This window comes from Carya illinoinensis, chromosome 5 (assembly GCF_018687715.1).
Source record: "Carya illinoinensis cultivar Pawnee chromosome 5, C.illinoinensisPawnee_v1, whole genome shotgun sequence".
Lineage (NCBI taxonomy): Eukaryota > Viridiplantae > Streptophyta > Magnoliopsida > Fagales > Juglandaceae > Carya > Carya illinoinensis.
This window is the reverse complement of record NC_056756.1, coordinates 43,180,144-43,199,194: the sequence shown is the minus strand read 5'-3', so window position 1 is coordinate 43,199,194 and position 19,051 is coordinate 43,180,144. Positions and strand designations below refer to the sequence as shown.

General features: G+C 34.9%; 2 protein-coding genes across 3 annotated transcripts; both read right to left on the bottom strand.

The window, feature by feature from the left end:
• Positions 1 to 9,353: 9,353 nt before the first annotated feature.
• Positions 9,354 to 16,559, bottom strand: LOC122310915 (ubiquitin-fold modifier 1). Of its 2 annotated transcripts, XM_043125164.1 has the most exons (5): positions 16,366 to 16,559; positions 16,172 to 16,269; positions 14,017 to 14,049; positions 9,700 to 9,744; positions 9,354 to 9,620 (listed from the first exon to the last, which is right to left on the bottom strand). In XM_043125164.1, exons 1-4 carry the CDS (start codon positions 16,440 to 16,442, stop codon positions 9,725 to 9,727), a joined length of 228 nt encoding a protein of 75 aa, XP_042981098.1. In that variant the 5' UTR covers positions 16,443 to 16,559; the 3' UTR covers positions 9,354 to 9,620; positions 9,700 to 9,724. The 2 variants fall into 2 exon arrangements, with proteins under 2 accessions (XP_042981098.1, XP_042981096.1); XM_043125162.1 differs by lacking the exon at positions 9,700 to 9,744 and having other exon boundaries at positions 16,366 to 16,556.
• Positions 16,560 to 17,281: 722 nt separating this feature from the next.
• Positions 17,282 to 18,996, bottom strand: LOC122310823 (pathogenesis-related thaumatin-like protein 3.5). Its single transcript, XM_043124986.1, has 3 exons — positions 18,816 to 18,996; positions 17,997 to 18,663; positions 17,282 to 17,618 (listed from the first exon to the last, which is right to left on the bottom strand). Exons 1-3 carry the CDS (start codon positions 18,880 to 18,882, stop codon positions 17,468 to 17,470), a joined length of 885 nt encoding a protein of 294 aa, XP_042980920.1. The 5' UTR covers positions 18,883 to 18,996; the 3' UTR covers positions 17,282 to 17,467.
• Positions 18,997 to 19,051: the final 55 nt, after the last annotated feature.

Below are 19,051 nucleotides of genomic sequence, written 5' to 3'. Positions count from 1 at the left end.
AACCTCGTTAACATACTGAGTTTGCTTCTCTCTTACCCTTACTCTTTATATTTATTGCTATTTCATATTTTGTTTATATTTTATATTATTAATTTTATTTATAATTGTTATTTTTTTTAATACAACTCAATTCATCCCCCCTCTTGTGTTAGTCATCTGGGCAATAGAAGTCAAACTCGTTAATAAATAATAAACAAAATTTAACCTAACTATTGAGTCTACTTAAAACTCATAATCAATCTTAATAACTTATTGCTCGTAGGTTTATCTAATATAAATTATTAAATATAATTTAGACTCAATAAAAATTATCAACATTCTGACCTTAGAATTATCACACTGAATTCTTACAATTTAGGGTACCATACCATACCACTTGTAAATCGATTGGATCCGATTCAACCGATTTTTCAATATTTTTTACATAAAAATAGTAATATTTAGTGCAGTTAAGAATCTATCAAGAAGGATCTATGGTGCAGGAACGAAGGCAGAGATCCATATCTGCTTTCCCTCAACTAGTCAAGGACCAGTGATGGCAGTGGCTCAATAATGTTTGTCAGTTACTTGCAAATGATTTGACATGGCAGTGGCATTACATGGTTCTCTCAATGAGACACAGTTTAAAGATATGAATCACTTGATAGAATTAATAAAACTAACATATGGGTATTTAAGAGTATTTAATAATTGGCCAAAACTTTCAACTAACATTTGCATATCCAATAGGCAACAATCTAATCTTAATTCCATAAAGTACATGTTTTTAAAACTTAAAAGAAAGTGAAAAAATACGAGATTCAAATAAAAAGAAAATTAATTTTTTAACAGTGGATCTTATTTTTTTTCAAAATGACTGTATGACGCTTACACACTTTACAATATTACATTACTCTTTTAACAAAAATTAGATGTAGAGTCATTTTTACATACTTTCTATATACTTTACTAATATGATTGGCTGCATTACTTCTTTTTAATATAAAATAAATATTTTGACCAATTATATTAACAGAGTATATAGAAATTATGTAAAAATAATTGTATGCAACAGAATTCAAGACTCAAAGGAATTGGTCAGGGGAACCAATTTTGTTGCAAGTAGTAACAACTGTTTACATAACTTAGCAAAAAGGGGTAGAAAAATGGACTGCTTACATAATAATAAATGTTAATATTTTTGTTTTACTGATAATTTATAATGGTGTGATGATACACAAATACAATATATATGAATCAATTCATGTACCTTGATAATAAAGTATTTTCTAAATAGTTAAGAGCATTATCTTATGATTGATGTAATTTTTCGATGAGACCAGAGTCCATCAATACAATCGAATGGCTCATATGATACTTAACACGTTACATAAAGCTATTGTGTTTGGACGTTGATATGGTAATCAAATGTACATTCATAAAAGGGTAATGTTACATACAGTCGTAGAATTGCAAACATCGTGCAATCGCTTTAAAAAAGAGTGGGATCTACGATTAAAAAGTTAGTTTTTTTTTTTTCATGTGGGTTCCATATTAATTATTTTTTTCAAAGCGACTGCACGCTGCTTGCATAACCACAACTTTAAATATCATTTCTCTTCATAAAATAGATAAAAAATAAAAAATAAAAACTATAAATAAAAAGAGATAGAACTTTACACGTTAGAAAACCAACTTGGAGATCCCCACAATTTTAACGTGCTTTTTATGTGAGGTACTCTTTCTTATAGTGCTTCCATTTTTTTTTTTTTAAGGAATCATATACTCGTGAAATATATAAATGTCTTACAGTTATTTTAAAAAAGTGTAGAGTTTATTGTTAAAAAATTAATTTTTTTTTCATGTGAATTTCGTATTTATTTATTTATTTCAATGATTTAATATAAATAGAGGTCTAAGGCAAAATTTAAGTTAGTTATTCCTAATTATAATATAATAAAATATAAATTATTATATGGAATATTTTCAAAATTTTCAATAAAATAAGATTTTATTTAAAATCTTTAAATAATTTTTTTTAAAATTTATATTTAATATAACAACTTAAAATGAAGCCTCAATGCAAATTTTGTACTTCAATTTAACAAGATCTTAAAAAATTATTTAAAAAATATATAATTCATTATATTAAATCTTAAATTTAGTATTATGGAGCCTTGCACACATTGAAAAATATAATATTTATTTAAAATTTTATTTAATGAAATGGTTATTTTTTTTTCAAAAACATTTAAAAAACACCTTATTTTTAATTTTGGAGCCGTACATAGGGTGAGAACCTTAGACAATGGCCTGAATTACCTTACCATTGAGTCAGTCCTGTGCGACGCTTGCACACTTATAACTTCAAATATCAATTTTCTTTTATAAACTTCTTGTAAGTGAAAGCTACTAATGATGCAAAAGTTGGCCAAAGACTCCATCTAACGCGGAGAAGACCCAAAACTTGAGATAAGGAGATTTTAGAGTTCTCTCTATACTTGTTATTACCCAAAAAAATTAAAAAATTAAAAAATATTAACCAAATGGTTAATATTGTGATATCTTTAAACAATTAGATTATAACACTACAATATTTTTCACTTTTGCCAAAGTTAACACTTCACATTTATTTATTTTAATAATATATAACTTCGTACAATATATAGAAAATAGAATTCAAATTTTAAAACGGTGCCCCAAAAGAGAAACCAAATTCTTAAGGAATCAACATGATAGAATTACCTAGGAATTCCAAATGTGCTTGTCTCAAAAACTAGTATTTGTTGCAATTTTCAAACAAATGCACATTTAAGAGACTATGATAATTGAGTAATTGAAAATATGGGCAATGAGATCCAAGTAGCTGGGGGAGCATAGGTGGGGTGCCACACCTGTGTTAGCCATGGAAGAAGAAAGGTTGTTAGGGAGACACAATTAATGAGATGGGGACACTGCAAAGAGATTCATATTCAGGAGGACATTAAAAATTGGCAGTTTTGTTAGATACAATGTCTAAATGCATTTGTCCTCACTTCCTCCCAGACCCACTAAAATATAAACAGATCATACGTATGGTGCACCTAACTTCATTACACCCCCAAGCTTTGCCAACTTGTGATAGATTTCAATGTGATCAATGCCCTGCAGACTGCAGTGCCTCGTGTGCATGGGCTCATGAGTTCAAAATAACAAGTTATAAATGAGTTAAAAATGTTTTGGCTGGCATCTGAAATTTGGTGGAATTGGAGGAAACTCTGAGACTTGTCCACCCCAAATCACGTGTGATGTCAATTAAAATTACTTCCCACCCAGAAATTTGTTCTTAATTTACTAGGGAAAGAACGATAATAGGTTTATTAAATATCTGATTCACATTACGGAAAGACAACGTGATTGACAAAAATTTGGATGCGGATTCGGATATGCAAGGCCCTTCAAGAGACCTAATAGCGTTGTACCGAGTTGTCATAAATAGGGCAACTGAGCATTTTTTAAACACTTTTCTCTGTGATCTACAACAATAGCAAAATGGGGTAAAACTGAGCTTTCCCAAAGTGTCCAAGGATCAATCCAAGCCCAGTCCATCAACCTAGACCATCATAAATGACTCTCTTCTTTGAATTAAGAAACAAAGTGTACTTCAAATGGGTGTAAGCCGAAAAAACTGTTCAGACTGACTCATTTGAACTGAACCGGATCAGACTGAATTTTAGATTGGCCAATCTCAATCCATCAAAACCATTCAGTTCGATTGTTGGAATATACAAAACCATGTAGAGGAATTGGAATTAAGATCTTTAGAAGCCAAACAGAGGGCTTCATGATACACGGCAGTTAGTTAAATTAGTTATTTTCATCTCTGTAAATAAGTGGTCCAGATGGCAACTTGTAAATAGTCTCAAATTCTATAAATAGCTGATTGTATAGAGTCTGAAGATATAATCTCAGATATTCATATATTCTCTTCGATAATGAGAAGTTCAGTTCATTTCCTTCTCCTGTTTTCCAGCTTTCCATTTTTCATGCTATGCATAATTTCACATGGTATCATCGAGTAAATACAAACTCCGCTGCAAAATTTTCATCGTTTCATCATTCTTGAATTTTCGTTCTTGTCTCTATGACGGATTCTGAAAATTCTGAAAACTCTGCTTCTATGGCGAATTCTAGGGTTAATCCCTCTGATGATTCATCTAGCTATTACTACCTCCATCCCTCTGATAATCCTGGTGCACTATTGGTTTCTGAGATCTTCACTGGAGAAAACTACACTGCATGGAGTCGAGCTATCTCCATTGCTCTCACAGTAAAGAACAAGATTGCATTTATTGATGGAAGTCTAGTTCCATCCAATCTTGATAATCCTCTGCTTCGAACTGCATGGCTGCGAGCAAACAACCTTGTTCTATCTTGGCTAATGAACTCGATAGCTAAAGAAATCCGTGGTAGTCTGCTGTATTTCACCACTGCATATGATATTTGGGAAGAAATCAAAACAAGGTACCTTCGTAGTGATGGCCCAAGGGTTTTCATTTTAGAAAAATCTCTTAGTTCAATTTCTCAAGGAACAAAATCGATAACTGAGTATTTTAGTGAATTCAAGACCCTCTGGGATGAATACATCAGTTATAGACCTATTCCAAGTTGTAGATGTGGAATCTTGGAAAAATGCACCTGTAACATCTTCAAGAATCTCACAGATAGGCAACAATCCGATTATGTGATGAAATTTTTAATCGGATTGCATGACTCTTACTCTATGATACGAAGTCAGTTGTTGCTTCAATCACCATTGCCTTCTATGAGCAAAGTGTTTTCTTTGTTGCTGCAAGAAGAAAGTCAGAGATCCTTAACAAATGCTGTTGGCATTTCTATGGACTCCCATGCCATGCTTGCTGCACAAAATCAGAAACAAAATGGGACTAGAATCATCAGGAATAAACCAAAATCTGATGTCACTTGCTCTCATTGTGGATACACTGGACATCTTGCCGATAAATGCTTTCAGTTGATTGGTTATCCACCTGGATGGAAGGGTCCAAAGGGCAAAAGAAATCCCCCCACTCAATATGGAAATCCATATACCAGATTACCTGTTGCAAATATTGCTTCTTTCTTGGAAAATAATTCAAATATCCCAAACATATTTTCTCAAGAGCAAATTCAAAACCTGCTGACACTTGCTAATAGCTTGTCCAATACAAATATATCCTCTAATACTACAGCAGACACTGCTTCCACTTCAGGTATAAAATTCTGTCACACTGCTGTTTCTTCTTTCAAGAATAATTCTACTTGGATTTTAGATACAGGAGCAACAGATCATATGATCTGTTCTCCTCATTTCTTCAGCTCAATTCACTTACCAACAAAAACATCTTTCGTCCATTTACCAAATGGACAATCTGTTCCTATTGCATTTACTGGAAATGTCCATTTATCTTCTGACTTAATCCTACATGATGTTCTTTACATACCTTCCTTTAATGTCAATCTTATATCTACTTCCAAACTGACCAAAGATAACTCCATTGGTTTATTTTTCTTTAAATCCACTTGTATCTTGCAGAATCTCACCAGCTGGAGAATGATTGGTCTTGCTGAAGCAAAATCTGGCTTATACCACCTACAATTCCCTGCTGTTCAATCAAGAAATATACAACCTGATTCAGTTTGTGCATCTTCAACTTCTTTAGCAAATAAATGTACTCCAAATACTAATACTTGGCATCTTCGATTAGGACATATTCCATATGCTAGATTACAATTCATTACTCAAATAAATTCCAATGTAACTTCTTCTAAAGATCATGTATGTGAAATCTGTCCTCTAGCCAAACAGAAGAGGCTTCCATTCTCTGTATCAAATTCTCATTCAAATAAAGCATTTCAATTGGTTCATTGTGACATTTGGGGTCCTTTCTCTACTATTTCATATTCAGGTTTCAGCTATTTTCTAACTATTGTAGATGATTATAGCAGATTCACTTGGCTATATCTCATGAAAACTAAAGCTGAAACTCGCATTATTCTCACAAAATTCATCAGCTATGTTCACACTCAATTCAACACAGTCATCAAAACTCTTCGATCTGACAATGGACAAGAGTTTAATATGCCCAACTTCTACCAAGAACATGGCATATTACATCAATTATCTTGTGTTGAATCACCTCAACAAAATGGTAGGGTTGAAAGAAAACATCAACACCTACTAAATGTGGCTAGAGCATTACTTTTTCAATCCAAATTACCTCTTTCCTATTGGTCTGATTGTGTATTGACAGCCACACATATCATAAACAGAACTCCTTCTTCTGTACTCCAAAATAATACACCATATTTTCTTCTATTCCAAAAACATCCAAATTACAATTATCTCAAAGTGTTTGGATGCTTGTGCTTTGCTAGCACACTCACAAATCATAGAGGAAAATTTGATCCGAGAGCCTCAAAGTGTCTCTTTCTAGGTTATCCACCAAACATCAAAGGTTACAAACTCTTGGATCTTGTCACTCTTAAAACCTTTGTTTCCAGAAATGTGATTTTTTATGAATCCATTTTTCCATCCATACCAGATACAACTCATACACCATTTGTATTTCCTAATTACCCTCAGGTGTATGAATACTCAGATCCTACCTCAGTTCAAAATCCTGTTTCTGCTATTGATTCAGATTCAATCTCAAATCCTGTTTCTGTTATAGATCCTTCCCCAGTTTCAAGTCCATCTAAACAATCTTTAAGAAGATCTCAACGAATCAGGCATCCTCCTACATATTTGCAGAATTCTATTGTGGTAATACAGCTCAGACAGCTTCAGTAATTCAATCATCTTCCAGCTGCACTTCCTCTTCTCAAACAGGTATTCAGCATTCAATATTAGCCTATCTTTCAACTTCTCAGTTGTCTCCCAAATATAAGAAATTTGTTGCTACCATTACCTCAACCTTTCAACCAAAAAGCTTTAAACAAGCTGTTTCTCATCCTCAATGGCAAGTTGCCATGGCAGAAGAAATAAAGGCTCTTGAATTTAACAAAACATGGGATTTAGCTATTTTACCTCCAAATAAGATTGCAATAGGTTGTAAATGGGTTTATAGGGTAAAATTCAAAGCTGATGGCACAGTTGAGAGATGCAAAGCTAGACTAGTAGCAAAGGGGTATACTCAAAAAGAAGGGCTTGATTTTTTTGACACCTACTCCCCGGTTGCTAAGATGACCACAGTAAGGGTATTGCTTGTTGTTGCTGCTATAAAACAGTGGCATTTACATCAATTAGATGTAAATAATGCATTCTTGCATGGAGACCTTAATGAGGAGGTGTATATGCAATTACCACCAGGCTATTCCTCACCAAATGACCATCGGGTTTGCAAGCTTAAAAAGAGTTTATATGGGTTGAAACAGGCATCCAGGCAATGGTTTTCCAAACTCTCTTCCTCCTTGCTTCAATTGGGTTTCATTCAAGGAAAATCATATTCCTCTTTGTTCACTAAACAGACATCAACATCTTTCATAGCTTTACTCATTTATGTTGATGATGTAATTCTTGCCTCTGACAGTATTGAGCAGATCAACATTGTGAAGAAGTACTTACATGATTCATTTACAATTAAGGATCTTGGTGAACTGAAATACATATTGGGGATAGAAGTGGCTAGATCATCCAAAGGCATAGCCTTATCTCAGAGGAAATATGCTCTAGATATCTTAGAAGATACTGGTTTCTCTGCTTGCAAACCAGTTGCATTTCCTATGGAGTCTAATCTCAAGTTAACTGCAAATGACTCATCTTCATCCTTAACTGATCCTACAGCATTTCGTAGACTTGTGGGCAGATTGCTATACTTAACTATAACAAGACCTGACATAGCTTATTCTGTCCAAGCTTTAAGCCAATTCATGGCAAATCCAACTGCTTTGCATCTCCAAGCTGCCGAGAGGGTACTCAGGTACATTAAAGCCACTCCAGGTCAGGGAATTTTCATGTCTAAATCATCTTCTTTGCATCTCAAAGCATACTCAGATAGTGATTGAGGCGGATGCTTGGACACTAGGAGAAGTGTAACTGGTTTCACAGTGTTTATAGGAGACTCACTTGTTTCTTGGAAGTCAAAGAAACAGCCCACTGTAAGCAGATCATCTGCTGAATCCGAGTACAGGGCCTTGGCCTCAACCACTTGTGAAGTTCAATGGCTTATCTATTTCTTAGCTGATTTGAATGTACCTCATTCTCAGGCTGCCCTACTGTATACAGATAGCAAACCAGCCTCTGATATTGCTTCTAATCCTGTCCATCACGAGAAAACCAAGCACATTCAATTGGATTGTCATTTGGTTCGGGAAAAACTGTCTCAAGGCATCATCAAAATTATTCACATTCCTTCAAAGCATCAGTTGGCTGATATTCTAACTAAACCTCTTGGATCACTAAACTTTCATCATCTTATTCGCAAGATGGGAATGATTAATATTCATTCTCATCTTGAGGGGGGCTGTTGGAATATACAAAACCATGTAGAGGAATTGGAATTAAGATCTTTAGAAGCCAAACAGAGGGCTTCATGATACACGGCAGTTAGTTAAATTAGTTATTTTCATCTCTGTAAATAAGTGGTCCAGATGGCAACTTGTAAATAGTCTCAAATTCTATAAATAGCTGATTGTATAGAGTCTGAAGATATAATCTCAGATATTCATATATTCTCTTCGATAATGAGAAGTTCAGTTCATTTCCTTCTCCTGTTTTCCAGCTTTCCATTTTTCATGCTATGCATAATTTCACATCGATATTGAAATTTATAAATTTTAAACCAGACTGGACCGAGCTTCTATATATATATATATATATTTTTTTTTAACAATTTAATATATTATTTTTATATAATAATTATATAAATTAATTATGTAATTTTCATCTAATTTATTGTTGACCATATAAAATCTTTTTTAATGAATTAGTTATATAATCTACATTAATAATTCATTTAATTTTAATTTCGTAATTTAAATAAATTTTTTTATTTATTCTTTTAGAAAAAAAAAACAGAAGAAAAAAAATAAAAAAATAATTGGACCGATCTGGCCCCTATAGATGTTCGGTCTAATTTGGTCATAGAAAAATGATGGACCGAAAATCACCCCTAGACCAGACCAATTTACGCTCCTAATTTCAATCATATAGCTGGTCAACATAATGTGAAATGACCAAAATACCCTATATTTTCCACTAAATGGATACCTACATTCAAGCAACAACTGTATACGCCAAGGTCTAGGAAATAGGAATAAGCCTCCAGGCCTATATATATGTGCTCAGCCCAGTTCCATTGGTGAGCCCGGGCCTTGAAATTAATTTATTCCAAGTATCATTTAAACCCTCTACTATTATTTAAGTAATTTATTATAGACTTCCATCTCTTTACATAAAACAGTTCGCTAGGTTGATGCGCAGAAAGTTTAAAATTCCTCTCCAATTAATTATAAAGGAAACCAACTCACAAACACAACTTAACCAGTGAAGAAAGGTCAGTCTTTTTGTTATGATAATAATGCAGATTTTCACATCCCAGATGCTCCAACCCTATCACGAGGTATGAGGCGTAGCTCCGAACCATGTTTCAGGAAGACATTGCCTGCAAAGCACGACAAATTTTTTCTTGTGAGAAACCATGATCCATATTGCAAACGACATCTGTAAATAATGGTGCGCACCAGCAGTCACATGATATGGTGCGTTTCAACTTGAGCTTTTTCTTTCTAAAGAAAAAGCAAAAGAAATATCAGTTGTAAATGACCAATCCATATCTAAGTGTTAAATTCATCCTCATAACCATTATAACATTTACCATGTAATGACAATGAACAAACTAACAAATGGAATGTTTAGTGACACATTACTGATAAGCTTTCCTAAGAACGATTGGCAATGAGCCAGAAATGTGGGGTGAACCTGGACCCGAAGACTGAGGAGAGAAGGTGGTGGAAGCACGGGGCCTTGGGACCTTGAGTGACAGGAAGAAACAAGTAATCCACCTATAGGAAGCGATGGCAAAGAGTTCGATGGAGCTACGTCATGTGGGTGCAAAGATGAAGATGTGGTGGCTCAGAGGGGTGAAGGCAAAGATAATATAGGCCACCGACTTTATTTTTTATTTTTTCTTTTAAATTTGATGAGCAACATATATGTCACGAACTTCATGCAGTTACCAATATTCCTCCTTGTCTTGAGATCTTAAAATATACAAAAAAGGATTAAAAGTGGCGGAACATTAAAGGATATTAGCAATCTTACTAATAAACTAAAAAAACACACTGTCAGAAAATTACATCCTACACATCTGAATTACCACATTTTTTGCAGTGTGCCTACTAAACTTTCAATTTCAATACTTGTAACCCTCAAAACTATAAAAAAAATTGTGATGTGCAGTCTCTGTTAGCTTGGAGAATAAACTTGGAAGGAAAGTGAAAAACTGTAACATGAACGTGAAAGAATCAGACGACCAAAGTACCCCCAATTTTACATTATGGAATATAACACAAAAAAGGGCACCTTGGTCATTGCATGAAGAACAAGTGTGGGGTATGTGATAGCTTTTCGTCCAACTTAACATCTCAAACCAACAACAGGTGTACATTGCACCATTTTAGCATTTTATAGGTACCATGTGATGAAATTGAAAGTTTAGAGGGCACGTTACAAAAGGAAGTGGTGGTTCAAGGTGGAAAGTTGATTCTTATGGAATATACAAAACAGATGACACAATACAAAGCTAGGCAGACTCAGAGCTTACAACCTTAGCTCGGAAACCATTCGCAAGGGTAACACTTCATAGAGATTCTAGAAGATGCAAATTGGACAAGGTACTAAACAAACTTTGTCAAATGTTCAACTCTAGAATCAATGCTTTGTGGATTGTAGGTGACTAAAAGGGGACGGTTGGATGAGGTATCTGATCGAGCAAAAGTAGTTGTGGAAGAGGAAGTGGCTTGTTTGTGAGACAAAAGCTGAGCGTACTCATCTGTCAATATGGTAATTACTTCTGAATCTGGTGGCTAGCAAGAACTAGAAGAATGTCTGTAATCGAGAGATGCATTATCCCGATAGGCTCTATTGACTAACCCAGATGGTTTTCCATGCAAACCCCAACAATTATCCACAAAATGATTACCTTGACCACAGTGAGTGCATTTACAAGGTTCACGACCTCGAGGTCGAGTGAGACCACTCCCAGTGCTGCGGTCCCCACATGTACCTCAGCCAACACCACAGCTTTCACGCAAAGTTAAACTCCCATGAGAGGCAACGAAGGGTGACTTGTCACGATAGTCTTCAGAACTCAATTGAGAATTATTCCAAGACAATGTGGCACTCTGATGTCTGAAGAACACATCAGAATGCGATGGAAGCTTCAAACTATCCAAAATCTGAGCACGAATAGGCTCATATTCTAACCTTAAGCTGATAAGGAAGTAATCAACATTTAAGTCTTCACGATGTTGCTGCATACGAGGAACATCAGAACTACCATGTTGATACATGTTCAGCCCGTCACATATACGCATAAATTGGGAGAAGTATTCCTTGAAACTCTGAGTACAGTGTTTTAGCTCCAAGTAATGTTTAAGCAACTCATATATATAATATTCCCAGTAATAGAATATACGTGTTCAAGATGCTCCCATACCTCTTAAGGGGATGTCTGGAAACATATTTTATCCTATCCCATCTCATTTCTTTCCCAAACATTCAAACACAAACACTTTCAAACTAATTATTACAATATTTTCAAACTAATCATTACAACTTTCAAAAAACAATTCAACTTTTTCAAATCCCAAAATAAAAATAATATTAAATAATTATATTCTAACAATATTTTAATTTTGTAATATTTTTTATTCAACTTTTTCTCTTTCCTTTTTCAAAACCCAATAAATACTTCACTCAAACTATCTTACTACTATTTACAAACCATCTTACTACTATTCACAAAATTATCATCTCATCTCATTCCCCAAGCATCCCCATAGTTGTGTTAAAGTGAATTAGATTAGAACTGATACTAGGTTCAATGTTAGTCCACAAGAAGAACAAGATTTGGGCATCTTCCAGTTCCCAATGACCATTATCAGTTTCTTCAGGATTCTCCAGTTAAGTGGCTATGAAGTCTCTTGCCCTTCAAAAACACTTCCAACACATTTGGCCCAAAATGCATAATTCTTACCATTCAATTTCTTAGGGGTCATAGGTGCATCAAAGCCAAATGCAACTGGCAATATTTCATATTTGGAACCCGTGAGATCCAAAGTAACACTCAAACCAACCCAACCAATAACAATCAATACACATTGAATGCAGATGAAAACAAAAGACATTAGATTGACTCAAAACTGAAAAGGATGACAAATGTGGAAAATCAGATTTAACCAAGTACAAAAATGCACAAAAGTGGCTTGAACCAAACCTGAACCTGGCTGTACCAACCTAAACCAAGCTAACGTAGTGATTGCGAGCCTTGAATCAGGCTGAGATGACGGATCAAACCTACTTCAACCAGATCAGAGTATATAGGCTGCATTGACTTGTTGAATGTGCAAGATAGGGTGGGCTTGAATGGCCAGAGTTAATCAGGTTAGACTAGTTTGGGTTGGCTTGACCCGAGTTGAACAAGTTCAATCTATTAGTCTCATTTGATTTGGATTGAGCGGATCGGAGGAGCAATCTGAGAGGAAGGAGAGGAGCAAAGAGGAGGGAAAAATGAGGATCAATGCTGTAAAGAACCTAGCAACCCAGCTCTGATACCGTGGAGATTTTAGTTTCAAAGAAAGGGTTTTAAAGAGAAGACGAATTGGAGAAAGAATAAATGGCTGTGTAGAGTCTCTGTTCTACATTCCTAATGTTGCAAGATATAAAATACACTTTTAACTTTTTTTTTTGATAAGTGAGAATTTAAACACTTATTTTTTTTTTTTCGATAGGTAAAAAAGATTTTATTAATCCATGTAAATAGACAAAACCCGAGTACATAGGAAGTATACAAGGAAAACTCGTTAAAAATATAATGGCTAGAAAATGCATGAAGGGGTGCTTTGTGGCTAGAAAATTTAAACACTTAAATTTTTTTTTTTGATAGGTAAAAAAGATTTTATTAATCCACGTAAATAGACAAAGCCCGAGTACATAGGAAGTATACAAGGAAAACTCTTTAAAAATATAATGGCTAGAAAATGCATAAAGGGGTGCTTCGTGTTATATTACAAAAGCAATCATTAGATCCTTAATTGCTATAATTGGGGATTTCCACATTAAATCTTTTTTCATTATTCCACCCTATCAACCCCAAGTGGTGAAGGCCTTGGTCTTGGGGTATCACTCTCCTCAAGGTCCAAGGTTCAACACCTCATGGGTGTAAACAATCCTTTGGGGCCACACCCTCTAGTGAAAAGCCAATGATTTAACCTGTTCCATGTAGGGAAACTTCTGAGGGTGCGGTGCACGGGACTGGGGTTTACTCTGCATGAGTGGGTCAAAATGACCCTGCCTTGAAGAGGTTCCCCGACATCGAAAAAAAAAAAAATTATTCCACCCTATCCATAACCCATTACAAAGCCCAACTTGCTTCTTTAAAAGATTCATATTTAACGGATCTGACCAATAAACAATGATGGCCATCAACCTACTGCAACTGTCCTACATTATTCAGCCTCGGGACTGCTCTACATCAAAACAATTGAGCATGACACGGATTGAGTTGATACTTCTAACGATGCATGCTCCAAACTCAATCAGCTAAAAAAGAAGTAAAAAAACACTGGTATGAAACTAGACAAATTCTATGAATACAACAATTCTTTTCCATCTAAAATCACATTTATCAATGAATGTAAAATATAAATTCTCAGCTGGGAAACATAAAAATGTTGTCTCAAATAACTTTGCTTAAGACTTCAATAGACATAGGTGAACAACTCAAGAACAGAAATTGAAAGGAAGAACCAAAACTAAGCAATAGAACGTGGCAATACCTGCACTTTGCTGAGGATTAATTCCAACACCATCTGCATGAATGAAGCAAACACGCAAACAGAAAGTGAGAAATAATGACAGACACAGGATGAACAGGCAAATATATCTAAGACTGTCTCTAAGGCTGCTAATATCTTGTTAATTGAGGCTTCAAAATTTGAAAAGAGTAGATTTATAATTGCTGAAAAAGTAACAAGCAAGATTAATAACCGGGCATTAATATACTAAATAGGATCATGTGGGATGATTTTTTCTCAAGAGTTGGGTTGTCTTGGGTTATGCCTTGTAGATTGGTGGATTTCCTCGCAAGCCGGAGAGGAATACATAGCGATTCACAAGTAGCGACAATTTGGAGATTGGTACCGATCTGCATGTGTTGGTGCATTTGGAGGGAGAGAAATGCTAGAAGTTTTGGAGATCGAGAGAGAACAATGGATGAGCTAAAAGCTTTCTTTTTTAAATCATTGTTTGTGGTATGGGGCCGTAGTTTGTAACGGACTAAGAGTCCATGATTTTCTTCTTTCTATTGTTGCCTCTAGATAGGCGTTTCCTCATGTATACTGCCTGTGTACTTGGGCTTTGCCTATTTCTATGAATATAATATCTTTGATTACCTATACAAAAAATTAATATGCTAAAAGTGAACATAACTTGAAAAGGAGCCACTTATAATTCTTAAATGTTTTTCATCTTAAAAGACGCATGATCTCGTACGTGCATTAAGATAATGTTTTTCGCCTAATCAATACCAATCATTATTCAAACACAAAAATAATACAAATTTTACAACCTTCAAAACAAATTAATATTAAAAAAATGTATTCAAATAATTTTTTAACTTTATAATGTTTTTATTCATTTTTTTTCTCTCCTTTCCCAAAACCCAATGAAACATCTTCACTCAAACCATTTCACTGCTATTCACAAATTCTGAGATACTCCAAGTGTCCAAACATGCTCTACCATAGTGAGATTCACATATTATACATATATACATACACATATATATATTCTCTCTAAATTATCTTCATAGATTGTGGCTTAGCTTAAACTGAACCGTAACCATACATGATGTTTTGTGGACCTCATTAAATTTTCTAGAAACACCAATGCCAAAAAGCAATAAGAAACCAAACAGATGCAACTAAGCAGGATTCAAAAATCCAAGAAGTCCCTACTTTGCTATTCCCAGTGTTGCTGTCTATGCAAAATGAATTCCACATCCTTACAAATTCAACTACTCTTCAAAATTGCAACATAGACATTGGAGGTATCGCATCCAAAATTTAGAGAAACAATGTTAGTATGGTGTCAAAGATTGGCTAGGATAGGTGTGCCGATTATCTTCCTTGGATTGTTACAGATAAAAACAGAGCTAACCCAACCAGAAGTGTGGCACTTGAGCCACGCCACCTATGATGGATTTAACTTCACAAGGGGGTCAGGGATTTAGGGGGGTCAGGGATTTAGGGGGGCCATTGTAATATCTTGGATTGTGTGATTGGTGTATAGGAAAGTTTTGAATGGGATCCCACATTATTTGGGAGGGAAAAGTTCAAGCCCTTTACAATGATTTCAGGGGGCTCCAATTGTAACCTTGGCTGGTTCTTTTGAAGCATGGGCTTAGATGCGTCTTGAGCCTTCCATGGATCTTCACATTGTGTTAGGAAACAATCATGGTAACCAGCATAAAATATTTAGGCATTCACATCCAATTAATCATTACCTTAAGAAATTCAGTCCCGGGATTACTTAGAAAAGAACTTCGGAAAAACATGTGAAATGATCACAATTCGCAAAAGTTTGCATTTTGAGACATCCAACTTTAACACCATATAATGACATTGTTCCCAGGAATACGAGTGTAGGATCTTTTCATAGATTATACAAGTTTACTAGGTATACAATACGAGTCTCAACTAATAAAAAAAATGCAGTTTCCTTATAAAAGATATTGACTTAGAGTTCTCTTGTTTCTTTCCCCTAGATCATTTCAAATCTCTTGCAATTAGACGACCACTTGTGACTGGCTAGCCAAAACACTCCTTGCTTAGACGAGATTAATTGCCAAAAATATGTCGAGAACAAAATAGGAGATTAAAACGACGAAGAACATGCAAGGCAGGCACTAGATAAAGGGGTAATTAGAATAACCGTTGGTGATGATAGCGCTGGTCTGGGGAGGCACTTTGAACTCCTCTGCGGCGAATTTCAGAACAGCCGTGAAAGGGGCTGCCTCTGGTACGCTAAACCTGAGAGATTTAATAGAAAATTGCGATAACCTGTGAATAATAATCACGGACACAGGAGGAAGGAAGAAATAATACGAAGGGTTTGAATTCACGAACACTTTAAAAGGGAGCTTCGGATCAGAGGTGAGGGTCACTTTGAAGGAGACCTTTCCACCGCCACCATCACTCGCCATTTCTCCGACCTTAATCAAGGAATTCAATCAACTTCGAATTACGGGCTTTCGTAATTCGTTCTTGTAAGTCGCGGCGGCCAGATCTAGCGTTCGGAAATTACCATACGCCCATTTATTCAACAGCCAATTTCGCGTATTTATAACGCAAGAGGTTCTATATTAAATATTTAAAAATGTAATTTCAAGCTTGATTTTGAAAAGGAATTTAAATTAGAAGTTAATTTAAATCAATTAAATTTATGCTTTAGAAAAATCAATAGAATTTTAAATACTAAAAATCAGAATGTGTAATAAATACTCTAGTTACAAAATAATTATAAAAAAATAATATTATAAATTAATGTAATTTAATATAATTTATTATATTATAAAATTAATTTTATTATAAAATAAATCTGACAGATTACATAAAATTACGTCAATTTATATGATTATTTTTATGTAATTTTTTTATAATTACAATAGTAAAGTTTTACAATAAAAATAATTTTACAGTCTGACAGAATATATCAAATCATAGATATTATTTTCTTGTCGAAGGATAACGATTAAGATAATCCTTTTTATTAAATTAAATAAATTTATTTGTTCTGTATTTTCTTAAATAAAAACGATTTATCACAATAACTTTTATTCTAAAAAAGTCGAAATTATTGATTTGGGCTGTGGCCCTCTACTAGCTCGGTCATGAAATAGGGCCCAACACTAGATATTTTACTCAAGAATTTATTTGCTAGTTTAAAGGGCCCAATATCTTTGAATGAATAAAGCCTTTCGAGCAAAATATTTGTGATCAGAAGGATTAATATTACAAAATAAAATAATAAATCCATTTATGATTTATGTGTGGAATGGGAGCAACCAAATGAGCATTAATTAGATTATTTTTAGTAGAGTAAATAAAAAAATGAAAAAAATTATATACATAACTTATAATTTACAGAATAATATTGTAGACACATGATCATGTGGAGTACTATATACAGAAGCTCCAACCATCCAAAAAAGAAAAACAGATATATAATTTATTTTAATGAACTCATATTCCCCAAATTAAGTATCAACATCGCTGCAAGAATAATCAGAGCCGACCATCTTCCATTAATCAAAGATTTTAAGCCTCTTGACGCGCTGCAGACGAGCTTCTTGTCATGATACGTGCACGCTTTGTGGCTCCTGCAGACGTGTATATATATACACAGATACATATACACAAATTATATATAGCCGAACATCATTAATTAAGAGTAATGATATATATATATATATATAATTATGAAATATATAAATATCGTACAATTATTTTAAAAAGAGTGTGATTTATTATTAAAAAAATTAATTTTATTTTTATATGAATTCGTATTTATTTAATTTTTTTAAAATAATTACACGATAATTACCTATCCTCGTAATCTCATAATTTACGGTGGTGTGTATATATATATATATATGATGCATGTTATAATAAAAATATATTCCATGATCATATTTTCAAAGGATCAAACGTTCATTAAAAAGAACAAAAGTTGGTGATGATATATATAAACTACGTACCTGGATGAGCAGAAGGTGATGACATAGTCGCCGGTCCCGGCGCACGTAAATATACTGGAGGGATCATCGTACGCATAACTGTAAGCGGTTGGGCAAGCCTGCTTAAACTTCTTCGAATAAAACGTTGGTAGACATGTAACTGGATTCCCAAAAACTCCTCTGCAACAATACTCATCCGTGTTGAAAACATCGCATGCACTTCGGCACGCAACCACCTTCCCCTTGGCTTTCACGGATAACTCCGACGGGCAGTCTTTCCTCAAGTCGCCGTCGCATCCTGCAACGCTGCAGTTTCCCTTTCCATTGATGGGTGTAACAGTTATGGGCAAGTTAAAGCCGTCGACAAGGCTGACATCGTAGAAGTCAAGTGCTGCGAGGGTGAACTCGGCGAGTGAAGCCGGGGTTTCCCCCGAGGCTCCGCACTTGAGAGTAGAACCGCAGGCACCGGTCTGGCATGAGCCGCTGCCTGCGCTGTCAAATTTGCAGCCGGTTCGTCCCCATATCCGGCCGGACCAACTCACCGGAGCGGTGAAAACTTGGGATTGGCCTGGTTTGAGTACAAAACCGCCGCCATTAAAGTTCTCCCCTGGAAAAACTCCAGGCCAGATTGTCTCTTTGCAATTATTTACTACGGTGAAGACTCTTGCGGACTCAGAAAGTTTGGTTCCTGCATCCATGATATCCATGCATTTCCATCATTAATGTTTAAGATGTAAGGAACAACCTAAGCCATAACTGTAAAGAGAAATCCATAGATAAAAGAGATCGAGAATCAAGCATGCAGAAGGCAACAAGAAGGAGAAATTAAACTAGGTATACCTGATGAAAGTATAAGTAGAATAACGCACAGAACGGGTAAGAGCACCTTAAAATCATGAAATGCCATATTGTCCCCTTGATTTCTTATTATGGCTATCGATATTTTGGGGGGCTAATTAGATAATTAACTAAGATACACGAGGAAGAGATCGTGGGACTGCAGCACTTTATACGAAGGTAGAGAAGGCATGGCGGGGCGGGGGAGGAAGAATAACGTGTGGAGTGAGGTATATGCA

What these genes read in the sequence shown, in the direction of transcription:
- LOC122310915 (XM_043125162.1), bottom strand. Translation starts at nt 16,442, where the DNA reads ATGGCGAGTGATGGTGGCGGTGGAAAGGTCTCCTTCAAAGTGACCCTC. An exon ending in CCGAAGCTCCCTTTTAAAGT is followed by an intron (nt 16,270 to 16,365) that starts GTTCGTGAATTC and finishes TAAATCTCTCAG; the next exon opens with GTTTAGCGTACCAGAGGCAG. An exon ending in CAGCGCTATCATCACCAACG is followed by an intron (nt 14,050 to 16,171) that starts GTTATTCTAATT and finishes TCATTCATGCAG; the next exon opens with ATGGTGTTGGAATTAATCCT.
- LOC122310823 (XM_043124986.1), bottom strand. Translation starts at nt 18,882, where the DNA reads ATGGCATTTCATGATTTTAAGGTGCTCTTACCCGTTCTGTGCGTTATT. An exon ending in TCTACTTATACTTTCATCAG is followed by an intron (nt 18,664 to 18,815) that starts GTATACCTAGTT and finishes TCATGGATGCAG; the next exon opens with GAACCAAACTTTCTGAGTCC. An exon ending in ATCACCTTCTGCTCATCCAG is followed by an intron (nt 17,619 to 17,996) that starts GTACGTAGTTTA and finishes ACACGTCTGCAG; the next exon opens with GAGCCACAAAGCGTGCACGT.